Raw genomic sequence first — 18,136 nt, forward strand, 5'->3', positions numbered from 1 at the left:
CTGAGACTGGCTTAATTAAATTTTGATGAATTGATGGAGGTCCAGCGGTCAGACTAGCCCACTTGTAATTTCATGTGACACTGTCGGGAAAAAAAATAAATAAATTCCTCTCCTTTAAAAGCAAAGCCTGGATGGCTGTTTTGAATGATTACTTTTCTTTTACGTCACAGGTAAAATTCTGTAAATGAGCGTTCTCAGAAACATATCCCAGGTCCTTGTTTGGTACAGCAGGCATCATGTTTTGTGTTTTAATCTCATTATCCTCTCAAGTATTCTTTAGGAAATGACTGAGCCCCCAGGGGGATCCTAATGCTGCGTCTTCAGTTTAATTTATCCACAGCGGGACTGCAAGAAAGTCATCATGTGTGGAGTTTCCCAAGAACACCCACAAGTAAAAAATAAATAAATATATATATATCACATTTTGTTCTGAACAGGAAACAGAGCTGGAGAGGTGCAAGAGAGATTGGAAAACAGGTAATTTTGCCTCTTTGACGCTCCTCCCACCCCCTCCAAGCCTTTTTTCATCATAGCTGCGAGTCAGGCAGCTTGCCTACCCGCTGTGATCCTGATTCAAAATGCCCATAAGAGGAAGAGATGATACTGAAGAAAGGCAAAGTCCGTACACAGGATGAGGAGGGGGAAAAAAGGGTAAGAGTGAAGGAGTGAGACTAAAGCACATTCTCTTTACAACCGACCAGTTGTTCAGCCGATTAATGGGGTAGATGCCACGGACTTTTGACTTCCGGGTTTTACACATCAGCGCCGTTTCCGGCCAGTGCTGGCCGCGTTGCAACACTCGCACCCCCCACCCCTGCGCCCCCGCTCATCGGCGGGAGGGCGTCTCGGCTATGTGAAATGCTTCGGACACTGAGACAGACACTACACACTCGCAGCCTCGCACCCGTCGACGGGAACGCGCAACCGAGGGGCACAAAGGCGGCCACACACGTCGCAAACCGGAAACGGAAACAAATTGGATGGGTGAAAACCCGGAAGTTGGAAGTCCCGCCCCCTCCGCGGCATATAGTCCATTTGTGACAGGAGAGATTATTGTGCTCTTTTCTTTCCAACACTGCTCTAATTTATATGTTGATCTTGCAACCTAGAAAAGCCTTGTGTACAGTGAGAGCATGTGCATGTACGTTGACACTGACTCAGAGAACAAGAGGTTCACAAAATGTTATTTTAAGTGAGTAATCAGCTCACATACACATACAGGATTTCCCACTTGTTCAGATGATACATTCACCACTTGTCCAACCATAAGTTAAATTTGGGGATATTCCCATCTGGAACTTTTCCCAGAATCACAGTGTTCCACAACTCAAAACGAATCATTTTCTCGTCATTCCTTGTTAACGACTTTGTGAAAAACAAGAACATTAGCCAAATGAATTGTTGGTAATTCTGCTGTCTGCCTAAAATTGCTGATCTTGCCACAGACTGCCCCCCCCCCCCCCCACGTATTTGCAGTTGGAGATTCAAAAAGTTAACTTCATAAGTACTATACGAGTTGACGATATTGGAACGCATAACCTTAGTTTGTTTCAGCAACTAAATCATAGCGGTGATTTATTTTTTATGCTGAATATGGACTTTGGCATTTCCTGTGAGAGGCAGATGCCAGGACAATCATACCAGATCAGCGTATTTGGCATTATTTACAGTCCAACACGTACTATGGTGGCCCAAAAGGATGTAGATGTAACCAGTGTAACAGAATAACGCAGATGACTCTAGATAAGACTACGCAGCTAAGTGAAGTGGGCTGTGACCATAAATGAACACATGAGGAGGTCACTTTAGTAACAGTATGTCATTAATTAAAATAGCAGCACACAAATTGAACAATTAAAGAAAATGAAAATGGGCCCTTGAAAAATAAAGTCGTCTTAAGTAGTCTGTAAGTCAAGTCTTAAAGTCTGTGATCACTTCTCTTTCCACTTGAATCCTTAAGGCGTTTTTCTCTCTCCAAAAGTTGGCATCAGAGTTTGTTGGAAGTGTCCTACCACACTATAGAGAGTTCCGTGAATGATTTGTGTATAAGATTGGTTTTTTCACTTTAAAGTTGTTTCTGAGCTTTCGGTTTTCTCGCTCCCTCTCGAAAGTTCTCTCACTGCCTGTCAATCAAGTGACTATGGGGGAGGGACTTCCCGTTTAAATGAATCTCAACGGCAGATTTTGTTAAAAAATAAAAAACACTGTTATGGATTGAAAATAATATTCTGATGACGTCATTAATATTTTTTTTCTATTTTTTTATTTTAACCCTTAATTGGTCACAGGGTTACATCAACAACTATTTTGTTGGCTAGTGGAAGAGCACACCCCCTTAAGGGGTTACTGATATTAACTAAGCACTAAATATGAATTGATCCTAAATGCATATTTTGACCTCCCTACACCTAACTTTGTGAAAATTCTAACTCTTATAAAAACACTTTATTAGTTTTTTTTTTGTTATACAGTAAAATTATTAAATTATTATTATTATTCCATTCAGTTTTTTTTGTCATGTCTTTCTAAATGGAAAAAATGCAACACCTATTCTCTTTTATTATATTCACTAGTGTCTGGTATAATAATATATTTTATTACGTGAGAAAAATATGCTCTTTGAGGTCTCCCTGTTCATTTCATCACACTTATGAAAGGATAAAGCTTTATCACTCATTGTGCAATGCTACACTTCGTCGTAACAAGAAAGGTCCTACCGGGACTAGAAGTTTCCCACATCAATTTCACACCTGCTTGCACTTTCAGGAAGTCAAATCTCAATATGGTCTAACAAAAGATGCTGTCATGTTGATGATGCATTATTTGTTGACATGTTGGCTAGCAACTATTTTCGCAATCTTCCTGATGCAGCAGACAGTAAGATTATCTATTGACTGGTCCAGACTGGTATTCAGTTTAGAAGTTTAAAACTCAACACAGTTCTGGGTTGGCCTCCTGAATTTGGTAAATGATTATTTAGTAATTTGTCAGAACTTATTAAAAAAACAACTACCTGGTAACAAGCACGATGCAAGCACCAATTTCCTATATAGTATGAAAATATAAACGTTCAGTTTGAGAGAGTTAAAGCCTGTAAAAAACGCCACTTTTAGAATGTGTTTTTCTGATTTCAATCTTGATTGGAATAAACCCCAAAGAATTCTGGATATGGAACAGTCAAATGTTGAAAATTATTTATAGTGTCGATGACTGCCTATCAAGGTCCTGGAGGTAAAAGTCTTTTCATGATAACGGGCTTTGGGAATAGCAAGAACTCCAAACATGGCTGGTAATCATTTAAATATTTTGGAGTTTGCTTTGTCGAGTCCTCTGTGGCTGCAGAATGACAACTTACATACTGCGCTTTGACGTGGAACATAATTTCTGAACCTCAATGTGGGCCAAAGTGTGTATCAGTGTGTGAGATTGGTATACTGTAACGCAAAATCATTTTTGGATGAAACGTCCATAATGCATCGAGATCAAATATGCAGACTTGAATAGTTTTGATCCTGTTTTAGGTATACCACGCCGCAGTTCAAGTGTCAACCTTCAATCTAATACCGCTACTCGCCCTTGGAAAAATGGATGCTCCTTCATCTCGCATCTTTCTTATGCCGATGGTTAAAAACATTTACGCGCTATATCTCCACAAGTGAGTACTACATCGTTGTCAGTCTTTACACATGTTTTCGGAAATGACCTTCAAACATGCATAATGCATTCATTAACAAATCTCGGAATTCACCTTACTAGCATTTCATGGATATTTTATCCTAACCTCTCCAAAATGTTTGAATTAAACTTGTCACACACAAACATAACTTATGAGGCAGAGGCAATTTCAGACCCATTTCATGAATATACAGGATTTACAGGTTGGGCCTTCAACTGTCAGAAAACAAAAGTGAACAAAAGATTTGCAGTGTCTGTATACTTGTCTTTGCGTTCATGAAGACAAAAGGACTATAAGTTAATTGTTGGAACTAATTCCTATTTCTGTGCGTTTCACCTGTGAGGAGCTCTCGGATCTCTACGTCTGTGGTCTTCCGGAGAAGTCGGACCAGAGCTGGTATTCCTCCACAGTTTTTGAGTGCAATCTTGTTGTCGTCATTGGCCTTCCCATAGACCAGGTTCCGAAGAGCACCACAGGCGCTGCGGTGCACATCAGTCATACGGTGGTCCAGCAAGTCCACCAGAAGCTGGATGCCACCCTGTCGCCGGATCTGATGTCAAGAAAGGTGAAAGAATCACTATCTTCTGCCTAGTCTGAAGGGAAAAATGCATATTGTCGCTATCCTGTGAAAAACACTTAAGTCCTTTTTTTTTTATTATACATTTTTGGGATGCTTCTGCATTCAGTTTCATTTCATAAACGTAACCAAAAAAAAAGACAAATATGGACATAAGTGTTTTTCACAGGACAGCGACGATATTCAGAATGTGGCTAGTGTGCACTTATTGGTAACATCCTTCCCTGCTATCTTCTCTGTCTAGTGTACATTATAATATGTTTCCTCAGTGAAAACAAAATGACAAAATGTTCCAAAGCGGCTAGAATAGTAGGTAAGAAACAATGTGTCTTGTTATTCAGTATATGAAATGAGTGTTACATTTTAAATATGAGAAAACAAGTTAACATTTTAAAGAGTGTGATTAGTTACACTCCAATTAGAACACTTGAAAACACGGAAATTTTCCTTTGACTTAACACAGCTTATTAAGAATATAATTGCTTGTTGTGTTATTACTGCCAAATAGCTATCAAATTGTATCAGTAAAATACTCAAAAAGCCATCCATCCATTCTCTTCGTCTTTTTGTGGTCTGTCGTACTGAAGAATCCCAAAGCATTCCCCGACGAGTTAATAGACATAGCGCTCTATTTTCACGACTGGCGGGAATCAGGTGCGGCACACATCTGTGCGGAGGCATGTTAGACCAAGTGTTGGTAATTTTGCAGACGGATGCAAGATGGCACATTTTAAAAAGTGCTGTTATGGGCCAACATGATTCGCCGTTGCCACCAATCAAAGCAGCTCCTCTCATTCCTGGTAAATGTGACAAGTCACATGGAGGCGCATCTCTGTGCGGAAAAGGACACAGCGATCCGAGCATTGATATTGTACTGCGAGTGGCAAAAGACAATGTGAGCAGGTACTCTCAAAATCATGTTGGATCATCTGCGCCACTGACTTTTTCTGCCACCAAGATGTCATTTCGCTGGGAATATCTTCACACCCATACCCTCACTACGTTGGAACACCCGTCATGGCGTAGGCAGTCAGCCAAATTGGCAAACAGGCGCAGCGAGCCAGTATTTCGGCCTGTCCGTATTTTCCGCTGGTCCATAGGTCTTAATTTACTATAGGTACGCAAAAATCACGAGCAACTAGGTTGCTCACGCAAACAAATGTGTAATTTGATCTACTAATTGGGCGCACCAAGGATTGTCGGCCCAACTGGCAAAATTGCAGCGCAGATCATTTTATTTATTCTGGGAAGAGCATACTCAAATACATAAATTTAGCACATGGACTCTGTGGAGTAAGACAAATTGCTCTGGCTCATTTTGCATCTTTTAAATAGCATGTTTGAAAGGCAGGCGCAAACTCTACTGCACAGCTGTGCGCAGGCCAAATGAGGCAGGGACAGTTTGTGTAAAAAATTTTTTGGGGGGGGAAAAAAAATAGTTTGCAACATATGTTTTTTTTGTCAAATGCAATTTTGGAACTTTATGATTGATCTAAGGGCTTACTTTGACACAGTCACAAGATAGTTGTGACATCACCTGCAGTATGACAAAACTCCCAACGCATTTCATTTTCCAAGCGTGTGGGTCATTTCAGTGCATGGTGACAATTGGCAGGCAGATTTTTAGGGTGTAATACAGGCAAGTAGATGCATCCAACTGACACACACTTGGGTCCAGTTAAATCAAACCAAACACGGCTTTTATGTACTTGCTGGCTTCCCCAAAATTAACGGCGCAATAAATTTAGTTTCTTTAACTCTGGAATGTTTACGTACGTTTTGCTAAAAAAGAATGAATCTTTTCAGTGAACGTGAGTGAACGGATCACTTCCTGAAGTGATTCGTTCTTTTCTCAGTTTCTCAGTTGCGGGGTAGTGCGTAGACGAATGATTCGATGAACGAATCTTTTGAACGGTTCTTTTTAATGAACTGATTCTGAAGATTCAGTTCACTTAAAATAACTGTCATGCCCAACACTATACAACACCCCCTTCCAAGTCTCACTGTTATTTCTCACATGAACTTCGAGGTCCCCTACCAGAATGAGGGAGTCCTCGGCAGAAGCGCTCTGCGGCACCCCCTCCCCTTAGCAGTTTGGGGGATTGGGCGATATATACACAGAACAGAATCCCAGCCCCAGCTATTCCTCAGCTTTCTCTATATTTTTAATGCAAGCTGGCAGATGCTGTTTGAAGAATAACACTAGTTCCAAATCAGTCCCTAAAGCCTGGTGCACACGGCAGGAGAATTGGCCCGATTTTGCCCCGAATTTCCCATAATCATGCCGTGTGTGTTGACACCACACACGGCGCATCCCGATATCGGCGCTCGGAAGGACCTCCGACTTGATATTCAACATGTTGGATTGTTTTGGCTCGACTTCGCTCCATGTACGGTGTGCCCCGAGGACAAATCACCGCGCAGCTGGTTGACAGTGACGTGCAGCCAATCAGAAAGCGAGCCGGCGAGGAAGCCGGTGGGGAATCCAAAATCAAAACAGTCATCACGCAGCAGAAAGTCCGTTTTATTTTTTATGCTCGCACACACATACTACACAACGTGGTCTTTGGGTGGGACGCGAACCCGCACTGCCGCCCAGAGCCCATTTACACTCCTTTAAACGCCTTTTCTTTTTATGCCGCTTTTTCGGCTGAAAACCAGGAAGTATCGCGACTGGTCCTGCATGTTTGTTGACTCAGAAGTCACGTTTAATCTCGAGAGGTTTTGCGAAACTTCCCGTCACATTTATGAATGAACTCGGCTCGTGTGTGGTGTGTTGATTGTGCAGTGTGGCTACATACAACACACGGTACGTTCAAAACTGTTATTCCCGTGATTTTTTCTCTTCACTTCAATTTTAAAATCTTGCCGTGTGAACCAGGCTTAAGACTCATGGGCAGGGTTAATACCGTTAAATAAAGTTGAATGGAGTCGCATTATAGGGACAGATGTTTACTTTTGGATCTTGAGTGACGAAAGCTCTTAAGGACACGAGGCCAAGTTGTGTTAATAGGCTATAATGAGACATTAATGCCATCTAATAGGAAGCTAGGACAGCTGCACTTGGATCTCACTCGGGTAGTAGACCTGTAGATTCTTTTCACGTCATCTTGATTTTAGAGATGCAATATGAAGTGTAATTTCAGGATTTCTGGACTAGTTATTCCGTGAAAGAGAAATCACACCCCTTTGCATCTAAGTGATGATTCCGCTTGAGGAAAGATTAGCATCTTTAATTTCCTGCTGTGGACTGCAGGTGAATACAAATATGTATGATAATAGATTATAACATTTCTAGGATTATTATTATTGCAAGTAACATGATGTCACATGTTTTTTTTTTGCCATTTTTTCCTCAACATGCTCTGCTAAACTTCAGGTCTGGTGTATTTTTGGACTAGATTAGAGGATTACAGTACAAAATCTCAAGTTATCAGTGAAATCTTTTTTCTCTGCGTTGCGGAATTGCTGACAAATCAGCTTTTGTAAAGGGCACGCTCCACTGTGCGTGCGTGTGCATGTGGGTTCTGGTTTGACATTTTGAGATTATGGGGGCACCATTTTGACATACATTGCGACCCAAAGGCACAAAGGGCTAATAATGAGTAAAGCCTGTCAGATGGAGTCTTGGCCAAATCCTCAATCTTGCATGCACTGAGGCAACCCTCTGTCATTAAGCAAATTCAGCTTGCGTGCGGGCATGGATCAAGCTTCTCTAAATACAGTATAAAACACAGGGACCCTGTTGACTGGTTGGTATTAAGAGGAATACTGAGTAGTTAACTACAATGCTGTAAAAATACACGCTGGAAGAAACATACCGTACATTTGGTGTAGCAAATGAGAAGGGTTTGTCCTCTGAGTCATTACCTCACACTTGATCTTGTTGTCTCCAAAGCAGAGATGTTGGAGGTAGGCGGCAGCGTTGGACTGGACCGATGGGAACTGATGTTGTAACATTTGGATCACCTCCGGCAACTCTGGATCCCTCCAGCCAAACTCCCTGCAGGGAGACACAGAAACAACATTGCACTACATGTGCGGCCATTTTATCCTTTTGTGGGAGTGTGTGTACATGTGCTCGAATTCAATCACAATAACAACTGTAATAATAACAACAATACCTTATCATATTGATGAATTAATTTACCATGATGCTGACCCTGACAGTAACACCAACAATAAATTCTAACAATGAAATGAAACTAAATCAAACCATGCTATCATGAATAGGGTCCAATGATTCATATCTAGGAGGAGGACCATTACCAAGAGCATACCAAACTATTTTAAGAGGGATCCTTTATATTTATATATATATTTATTTTATATATATATATATATATATATATATATATATATATATATATATATATATATATATATATATATATATATATATTCACTCCCAGCCATTTTCATTAAGCAAACCCATTCGCTCCCGGCTGTTTTACTTGATTTTGACTGATTTTGCAAGGCCCATAGAATATTGTGTTCTATTGCTATAAAAACATGGAACCTATCAAAAGAAAGATTGGAGTCTCTTCTTTCTGTTTCTGTTTTACATTAGAATATAGCTAAGTTTCATCATTATTTACAAATCTGTTTAGAACTGTTGGTAAATTAGCTTTTTTGCAACAAGGCCTTTGATCTCATATACTCTGCTGCCACCTGTTGGTCGTTTTTGTAATAACTACCATTGCTTCAATCATTCTCTTTAGTTCAGAGGCTGCATTCAAAGCCTTCTGTATGCTCTAGCATAAAAAAATAAACTTTAAAAACAACGTGTAAATACGTCTGGGAGCATGGTGATATTTAAAATAGAACATACTCATACGTTTTTGGGAGCATGTATTTTGCACATAAGAATACATTTTGTCCATATGTAAAATAGAATTGTTGTCATACATCTGGTTAGGAATTGCGTGGTCTTATGTGGCCCTTGAGTAGCACTAATTAAAAATTGTAGCCCCCTACAGCATTTAAGTCGCCCATCCCAGAGTTAGATTATGCAAAAAATGCTCAATCAGATCATTTTCAGACGATCAAACTGCACACAGATTAGTAATAGAAATTTCCCAACTTGCTCCTGAATTCAGAGGCCAAGCAATTACATTTCACACGTTGTTGTTTTTTTCTGAACACACTGTCACTGCACCATATTTCAATCTAGAACGGTTGTGGACTGTGAAGCAGGTGCGCTAACAACATACAGTATGCTACTTTGTTGCCAATACTGTTGTTCTTGTTCATTGGCTGTTCGATGAGGTCAAGGGCAGAGCTGAAGTCCATCTGCACTATACTCATTCTCAAACTATTCCTTATAGTCAAAAAGCTGTACCAATGTTATTCATACTGCATAGTGAACACATGAAAAAGTGACATGATGTGCTTTTTCAAATCAACTTCATGGATTCATTTTCTATAGTGCATGTCTGTATTAGGGTCACAATTGGCTTATCAATTCTGCGAACTGAAAAGCGAATTCAACATAACAGGTCCTTTCAAGTGCAAATGAGACTTCCTCCATTAGCCACATTTACTTTTGTTTGAGTCTGCCAAAAGTTTACTTAATGCATGTGCTCACAGGCACAATTTAAGTGCATACACACAAACACCCATGTGTACCCATGCACCCACAGGCAAGCGCACCAATATAAATATGTGAAAGGGTGTGTGTGATGAAAGAAAAACAAATAATTAATGTGAGAATAAAGTCAAAGACAAATCAGAGAGTGGAGTTGAAGAAGGGGAGCGCGGGTTTATCAGATATTGACAAGCTTCCTTCTTTTGGGAGACTTATCAATAATCAAAATAGATAAAAGTATCCTCTTTAATGGGACCAGCTGAAAGTGGATCCTTCCTTTTTGTCCTCGTCAATGTTTTTTAGCATTGTAAATTACACAACAGAGGACGTAGTGGAAGGATGAGATTTTGCTATGATTTTGTCTCTATTGTAATAATTTAACTTTTGATAATCCAGCTTGTAGATCAACATCAGAGTTTGGAATACTTCAGCACAGTTTGATTTCGATGTTCCTGAGAGTTCTACATATATTTTGGTTCCACATATGGAGAAGATACATTTTTCTTCTTCAGAGCATCAAACAAATCCCCATGGACATGCACATTTGAAAATATGAACACAGATATAAATGCAGACACCACAAGCCAAAATTTAGAATACAGCTAAGGGAAAGCGCTGGCTCACGTCAAGCATTTACACACTCAAAGGAAAGTATCTGGCCTTTTTTTTTTTGTGGCTCTTTTGTGTCTTCCCCCCCCTTTTACACTGACATTATTATTATTATTATTTTTACATTTCCCATCACTTTACTTTCAAGCCTATTTCAATTCAAACTCGCCACAGCCGGAACATTAACATAATGTAAACACTGCAGTGGCATGGCCCCCAGTAAATATAATCAGAGCTGACATAGCCTAGTGCAGGTCACCTTGTGGGTTAATTGTCCAATAAGTCTTCAAACGTTCAAGCTGCGCAAGCAGGCAGATGTGTGTGTTTGTTTGTGTCTGTTGCGTTTCATTAGAGAGTCCAGCAGTAGAACCACAAGCATCTGTATGAAGAATTGTACTATCAATCAGTAAACACTATCATTGAATTAAAAAGATGTTACGGAATGATTCATTTGAGAAGAACCAAATATAAACCACAGGCAGGGATGTGAAATGACTGAGGCATGCGGCAAGTAATGTGAATGTCCATGGAGGTCTGTTTATCTCCCATTAATGCTATCCTTTCATCACTTTGAAATTCAATTAATGGACTCGTTACACTTGTCCATATTTAGTACACCTTCACTATTGAATTGAATGCGCAACAGGGGATGATTGCAGGTTGAGAGGTTAAATGTCTTCTAACAAATGCAGTTTCTTTCTTCAACTATTATCTTACAGCTCCTTTTATAACTAAACACACATAATGAATATGACAATTTCCAACTCTAAAGTGGAGTGTGGCACATGAACCAAGAATAGAAAGCTCCATACATACAATATGTACCAACCAGAATGTCACCTGTTAACTAACACATTGACAACAAGAACAAGAGAAAACACAAGGCATACGTTATTGGACAAAAAGACGATGACCACATATTGCAAAACGACAGAAACCCAGCATAGAATAGCAAACGCCTGTGTAAGAAGTGGCACGTCACAGTGGATCAAACTCAAAGCTTAAGTCCTAAGGCAATGATCTACTTCAGGAAAGCACACATACAACATATATGTTGTGAATATATAGGGAACGTATAGGGTAGCTATTCTGGGAGCAAATAACTAGCAGCTGCTAAAATTTGTCAGACTCAAGAGCAAATCTGAGTAAATGTTAAGAGTTTTCTTCTTCTCCTCTCTACGTCCTGCTGAAAAGAATTGCACTGTAATGGTTCATTCATTCGCTATGAATGTCAGCCCAGAGCTGTATTAGTTTTTGCTTAGCAGCTCAGTCTTCTTGCTGCGAATGTGTGCTCCAGAAAAAAAGGGAACACAATGTGATGAGCTCCCAGCCCAAAACACTGTGACAATATCACAGCTGGATAAGTCAATACGTCTGTGAACATCAAGTTTACCGTAATAATTTTAGGTTTTGTTCTTTTTAAATGTGTACAGCCTGACATAGCATCAATCATCAATCAAGCAACATTGTAAATTTTGTAGAGTAAAGTTTACTTTAAAAAGACAGAGTAAACTTTTACACTTGAAAGAGAGTATAATGCAAAAAAAAAAAAAAAATCATAACAACAATAAAATGCTCAAGGGTCGAGGAAAGATCCCACAACCTTCAGCATGGAAGACAACCACTCTACCATTTGCGCTATGCTATACTCATTTTTAGCTAACATGTTGCTGGTGTGTCCCAAAGGAGACCAACAACAGAGGTATACGAGGATTCCACCTGACACCTGCGATATATTGACACCGAGTAGGAGTGGCATGGGTCAGTGGTTCAATTCAATTCAATTCAATTTTTTAAATTTCATTCTTTAAAAAAAAAAAATTAAAGTTGACAGAAAGAAGTAAAACTTATGATATCTGCCCCTGATCAACACAAAATTTTGATAGACACAAAATAAATGACAGCAAGCAGTCAAGATGCATTCAATGTAACAATTAACAAAATGATTCAACGGCTTGTCCTTTTTCCCAATAATTGTACTTTCATACATAAAAAAAAAATACATTGATGAATTAGTTTTATAATCCTGATTGTTCCACCAATTGACACCTTGAGTTGAAATACATCGTTCTCTTTGTTTTGCTCTGTATTTAGGTTTGGAAAAAATATCTGTTCCTCTTAATTTGTACTCACTTTTTTATTTTATTTGATATGCATGTTAATTTGTACATTATTTTAAGGTGGTTAAACTCCATCAATTCATTAAATTTTAAAGTTTTTAGTATAAATATTGGATTAGTGTTATCTCTGTATACACATCCGAAAACGACACGAATAGCACGTTTCTGTAAAAGAAAGATGGGTTCGATGTAGGTTTTGCCAGCACCCCCCAGAATCATAAATCTGGTTTTACTAATATTTATAGACAGTCTGTTGGCGGTGAACCACTTCATAATATTCATAAACTCTTTTTCTATTACTTGTAATATATTATATATATTTTTCCTGGCATAAAATAAAGTGGTGTTGTCTGCAAACAAAATAAATGTTAACAATTTCCAAATAGTTGTAATATCATTCACATAAAGGAGAAAAAGTACTGGCCCCAGAATTGATCCCTGGGGCACCCTATCAAGTTACATAACTGTGTTTTGATCGTCTACTATTGAATTCAACATATTGTTTTCTATTTTTTAAATAACTGGTAACCCATTGATGTGCAACAACTCGTATACCATATTTTAACAATTTATGTAATAATATTTCATGATCTAAAAGTGTCAAATGCTTTTTGAAAATCCACAAAGACACTTACTAAAACGTGCTTTTTATCCATGGCTGTGCAAATTTCCTCAGTTAACTCCATTGATGTAATATTGGTTGAGTGATTGGAGCGAAACCCACATTGGCTGTTGCTTAAAATTTGATACTTATCTATGAATTTATTTAATCTGGTCACATACCATTTTCCCAATATTTTAGAGAGCTGTAGGAGTAGAGATATAAGTATATAGTTCAATAAATTCTTATATATATATATATATATATATATATATATATATACATACTTACGTATATATATATATATATATATATATATATATATATATATATATACATACTTACGTATATATATATATATATATATATATATATATATATATATATATATATATATGATTTTATTTCTAAATGTTCCAGCCACCCTATTAAATACTTTACTTAGGGTGAAGGAGATTGGCTTTAACACATTGTTCTGACACATTGTTGCTTATTTAAAGAAATCAAGCAGAATAAATCTGCTCACATGACTGCACATAAATCTTCACGTTTTGATGGCAAGATGAATGACCTCATCGCTGATATTTTCACTTCAAGGCACATCAAGCAAATTGTCAAGTGATCTGTGTTGGTTCCTTCGTGTCTTCGCTTTTCTATCAGCTTTTGTGTCTTCTATAAATAAACTTGTGTTCGTTCGACCATCGTCCTTCCTCCCTGCTGTTAGGCCCGTGGATTTCTTCAATCTTAACCAAAGTCGGACTTATAAGCAGAAGACAGTCAAGGTGAAAGAAAGGAGATATGGACAAAGAAAAGCTAAACACTTTTTTTGGGGAAAGGAATGTTTTTGCTCAGCAAAATATCTACATAATACAAAAGTTTGTGTATGCATGCGTGTGTTTGTAAGTGTGTGTGTGTGTGTGTCACAAGAGAGAGCTTAATGTTTCATTTGGCAATTCAATGGACTGGGACAAAGTAGTGACGGACTGTCAATTCACTCTTTGTTTCTAAGCAACCAGGTGGGCTATCTTTCACGGACACTTGTCTGTGAATGAGTGTGACTGGGTGTGAGTGTATGTGTGTGTATTTACACTTCAATATGTGAGGATGCAGGAGACCCAAAGCAGGAAGAGTCATTTAGTGGCGAAGGATTTTCTTGTAGGAAAAAGAGCCAGTATGTAGAAATGCACTGCGGTGTTTGCGTGTGTGTGTGTCCCATCACTGCCGCCTTTGGGGTAGAGGTGGGGTGGTTAGAAGGTAGAACAAAACATGCACAATAAAATATAGAAAGGAAAAAGACAAAAGAAAAAATTTAGTTTTATCTGATTATATACAAGCATCTTTTTTTCTTTAAGTCATTAACTCCAGACTTGTGTCACTCGAGGTTCAAGGATTTTTGTTGTTGACGAGTTTAATGACGAGTTCTTAGTGAAGTTATATGAAGGTTTTCATGGCATACAATTGATTGAGGGTGCAACATCTATATGTAGATGGCCTGGCTTTTCTTAGTGCTCACAACAACAAACACGTTGCCAAGCCAAACCTTGAGTTGGCAATTCATTGTCACGTTGTGTTCGACGTGGTAATAGTACGCATGAAAGAGGCCATAATGTAAAGCCTCAGCTTAAATGTATTAAATTGGACAGTCACAAGGTAGGGCCATTTTGGAATAATGTGAATGGGTGTAAAAATCACAAAAGAGACACTAACTATGGCCAGCAGATGGCAGCATTGTATCCCTTTTCAATGGGATACCGGTAGTATCAAATTACAAGAAAACATGGCAGATCTTAGGAAATAGAACGTTTTCAAGGATGATGTGATTTATCAAAGCCTTTGTCACATTAAATCTGATTCACAGAGCGTCACTAAACAAAAAAATATTATGTCAAAGTCACTGTTGTGCAGAAAATGTATCTTTTCATAAAAAAGCTTGTTTTCTCCTTTTTTTTTTTTTTTGCAAAATGCCACTCAAATTACCTATTTTCAAATGGTGAATACTAAAGTACGGAATAAGGAGAAACATACTTTTTTTCTAATGAAAGAATGGAACGCGATATTTCATGTGGTACCCACCATATTTATGTAGCCATAGCACACAATATTCTGTTTGCCTTGAAAGATTAGTTAAAATGCTCAAAATCGGCTGGCACTGTCGGGGTTGTCTTTTGTTTAATGCACGAAAGTCTATCATCACACAAATCATCAAGTTTTTACATAAGTCATTCACTGCTGTCTTTCCGCCCACTACTGTTTACTCATGGACTTACATTTGAATATTATATATTTCATATTTAGGTCCGTCGTGTGTTTACTATTCTTCCACACGTGCCGCTTTTATGATGTCACATCCGCTCTTCGCTGACTGGATCTTTTCAACGTCTGCTTGACAGAAATGTGTCAGAAATGTGTGACCAGTGACCAGACTCTTCCGCTAATTACAGCGATGAATCTGGTTTCCAGGCTAGAAACTGGCATCACAATTGCTCAGGGCTCTGGTAACGACCAATCACGGCTCATCTTGTGAACGTCACATGACCAAACTCAGAAAACATTTGAGTCGTGATTGGCCGTTATGAGCCCTTAATCACTTTGATGTCATTTTCAGTCGACAGCAAGTGACAAAATGGTCGTTCCCTGAGATGGATAAAAATAGGTGAATTTTTCTGTTTAATTGATATTCCACAAACGCAATATTAATCAGAATGTCATATTTAGACTAGTGGTGGGCACATCCAACATATTATTGTAAATAATGTTTTTGGGTTGACTTTCCCTTTAATATGGGACATCCAATTTCCATAGTTTGAATGCACATCTCATTGGAATCCTATCAGATCAGATTTAAGCCCTTATCAAGTTTTGTTCCCTTGTAACAATTGCGGATCAGAATGAACCTCTGCCTACATAAAGCAATAAAGAGTCCAGATTGCAGCCATACACGCTGTTCCCTCTTTAAACGCAGACAGAAACTCATGTTCTTTATGTGGTCTGATTTGATTGGATTTTTGTTTGTTCTTGTTTTTTTTGTGTTTTTTTTTACAGCCAACATCTGTAATGGCTGTTTTCATAACTTACAACAAACGTCAACTAATAAATAAGTAATAATAAGTATTATGTATGTATTTATTTGAAATTCATATCTAGATAAACTGCTGCTGGTACAGCTCATACAAGGAGCAGAATGTCAAAATTCAACGGGAAAAGACCAAAATCCAATTTGTTTCTTTGTTGCTGAGCTCTAGAATTGTGCCTTACTAATTCTGGTTATTTGAAACTAAAAAAGGAAGGGTCTCTTTGTAATTGTTACAGTACCATCATTGGGTCACCACTGTTTTATTTTGGTTGTATCTTGAAGTACAGTATTGTAATTTGTCTGACATTACCTAGTTACAGTCGCCATTTTCAACTTAAACATGACTTCTTGATTTTAAGCTTCGTTCTTTGCTAATTTCGTAGACATTGTGTGTACTTTGTGAAAAGTCAAACTTCAAACAGCAGCATACCGATTCCCATATCAGTCATACGAGGAAGATGAGAAAAACAAGTATGTGCTAGATAAGATATAACGACATGGTGACATACACCACGACACATTAAGGCTACAAGTGAATAGCACGCGTGCACACACACATTAATAAACACACAAAAAGGGAACAGAGACATGCATGAGCAGTTCTAGCACAAATCTTTCATTTCTTTAGCAACAAATTACAGTACAGAATATCAGTCAGAGGCTGCCTCAGCACCAAAGAATCATGGTCTGCCAAATCAATCACTCAATCAGCAAAGCTACCAACCAACACATCATCCATCCATCCATCCATCGACTAATAACTCAACGACAGGCATTTATCCTGTAAATAGTAAGTAGATAATGTAGTATGCAGCATCAAAATAAAACTAAATCCAGTTGCTAAAATGGCAATTGAACAAAATACTGAGAGTGTCAATCACAAAATATTCTTAGAAATGACCAGAACACACAGACAATGAAAACATGTCTGGCTAAATGAAGAGATGAAAGAGACGATGAAGGGACTGGAGCTAGCAGGACAGCCAAAGGAGAGAATGATGGACTATTTATCTCAAGATAGTCTCTGTTCAGTCAAATGTGTCCAAATGTGAAAACAGCCTAGTTGGTTATCTAATCCCATGATTAATATGTTAAATGAAGGGATTGTTTTTTAACTGTATTAAAAGATCCAGTCTTAAATATGAGTAATTTTAGTCTGCAGAAGAATTCATCTCAGTGTTATGTACTGTCACAATTTGGTGCCGAGAAGTTTAAAAAGGCAGCTTCTGTCATTAGATGGTGATTCCTGTTTAATATGCAAAATGCACATGGGTGACAATACAAATGGAAATGTCCCATTAATACTTGCGCCTATGTCATAAAGCGAAGATGGACAGATTGAGTGAATGAGACAAAGGTAAGATAGATGAACAGAATGTGTAGATATAAAGATATAGAAATAAATTGTAGGATTACTTTGTCATTCTTTGCTCGGCTTGATTTTGATTCCACACAAGGAATTCAGGGTCGTACCTATCGAGGTAGAGAGAAACAAGAGAGAGGTATACGTTGGCTGTCTGTCAAGAAAAGTGTCATCAGTAACCGTCAGAGTAGTGATGATTAGTAAAGTGACGAGACTTGACTTTCTCTCAGCATTTGGTTATCAGGCAGTGGCGGAGGAGGTGGAGTGCATGCACACAGCAGGTGGTGGAGGATGACGAGGTTATGGTTGCTTTTATTTCCACATTAACACTTGACTGATGTTGTACATCTAACTACCATCAATAAATTTCATTTGAGGAGGGACTAACAAAGTAGGGTTAACTTAAATATTGCAAATTATTTTTATTTTTTTCCTGCACAGTTTTAGATTAGACCTAACACCTTTAACGGGTCGGGTCTACTGTCAGTTTCACTTTGTTAAGTTTGTATCTTATATTTTGTACCCGTTCA

The 18,136-nt window shown here is 38.3% G+C and overlaps 1 protein-coding gene across 10 annotated transcripts in view; it reads right to left on the bottom strand.

Moving 5' to 3' along the window:
- Positions 1–18,136, bottom strand: part of ctnnd2b (catenin (cadherin-associated protein), delta 2b) — a 139,658-nt gene that overhangs the window by 22,789 nt on the left and 98,733 nt on the right. For 7 of the 10 annotated variants that reach the window (XM_086095356.1, XM_086095337.1, XM_086095347.1 and 4 more), the window contains 3 exons: positions 17,660–17,716; positions 8,124–8,256; positions 4,013–4,226 (listed from right to left, as the gene is read on the bottom strand). In XM_086095356.1, coding sequence (XP_085951482.1) covers positions 4,013–4,226; positions 8,124–8,256; positions 17,660–17,716 — 404 coding nt within the window. The remainder of the gene's footprint in view (positions 1–4,012; positions 4,227–8,123; positions 8,257–17,659; positions 17,717–18,136) is intronic. The other 3 variants (XM_086095373.1, XM_086095417.1, XM_086095390.1) reach the window with 1 other exon arrangement.

The sequence above is a fragment of the Leptonotus elevatus genome, chromosome 1 (genome assembly GCF_054856555.1).
Source record: "Leptonotus elevatus isolate MCC_2025b chromosome 1, RoL_Lele_1.0, whole genome shotgun sequence".
NCBI lineage: Eukaryota > Metazoa > Chordata > Actinopteri > Syngnathiformes > Syngnathidae > Leptonotus > Leptonotus elevatus.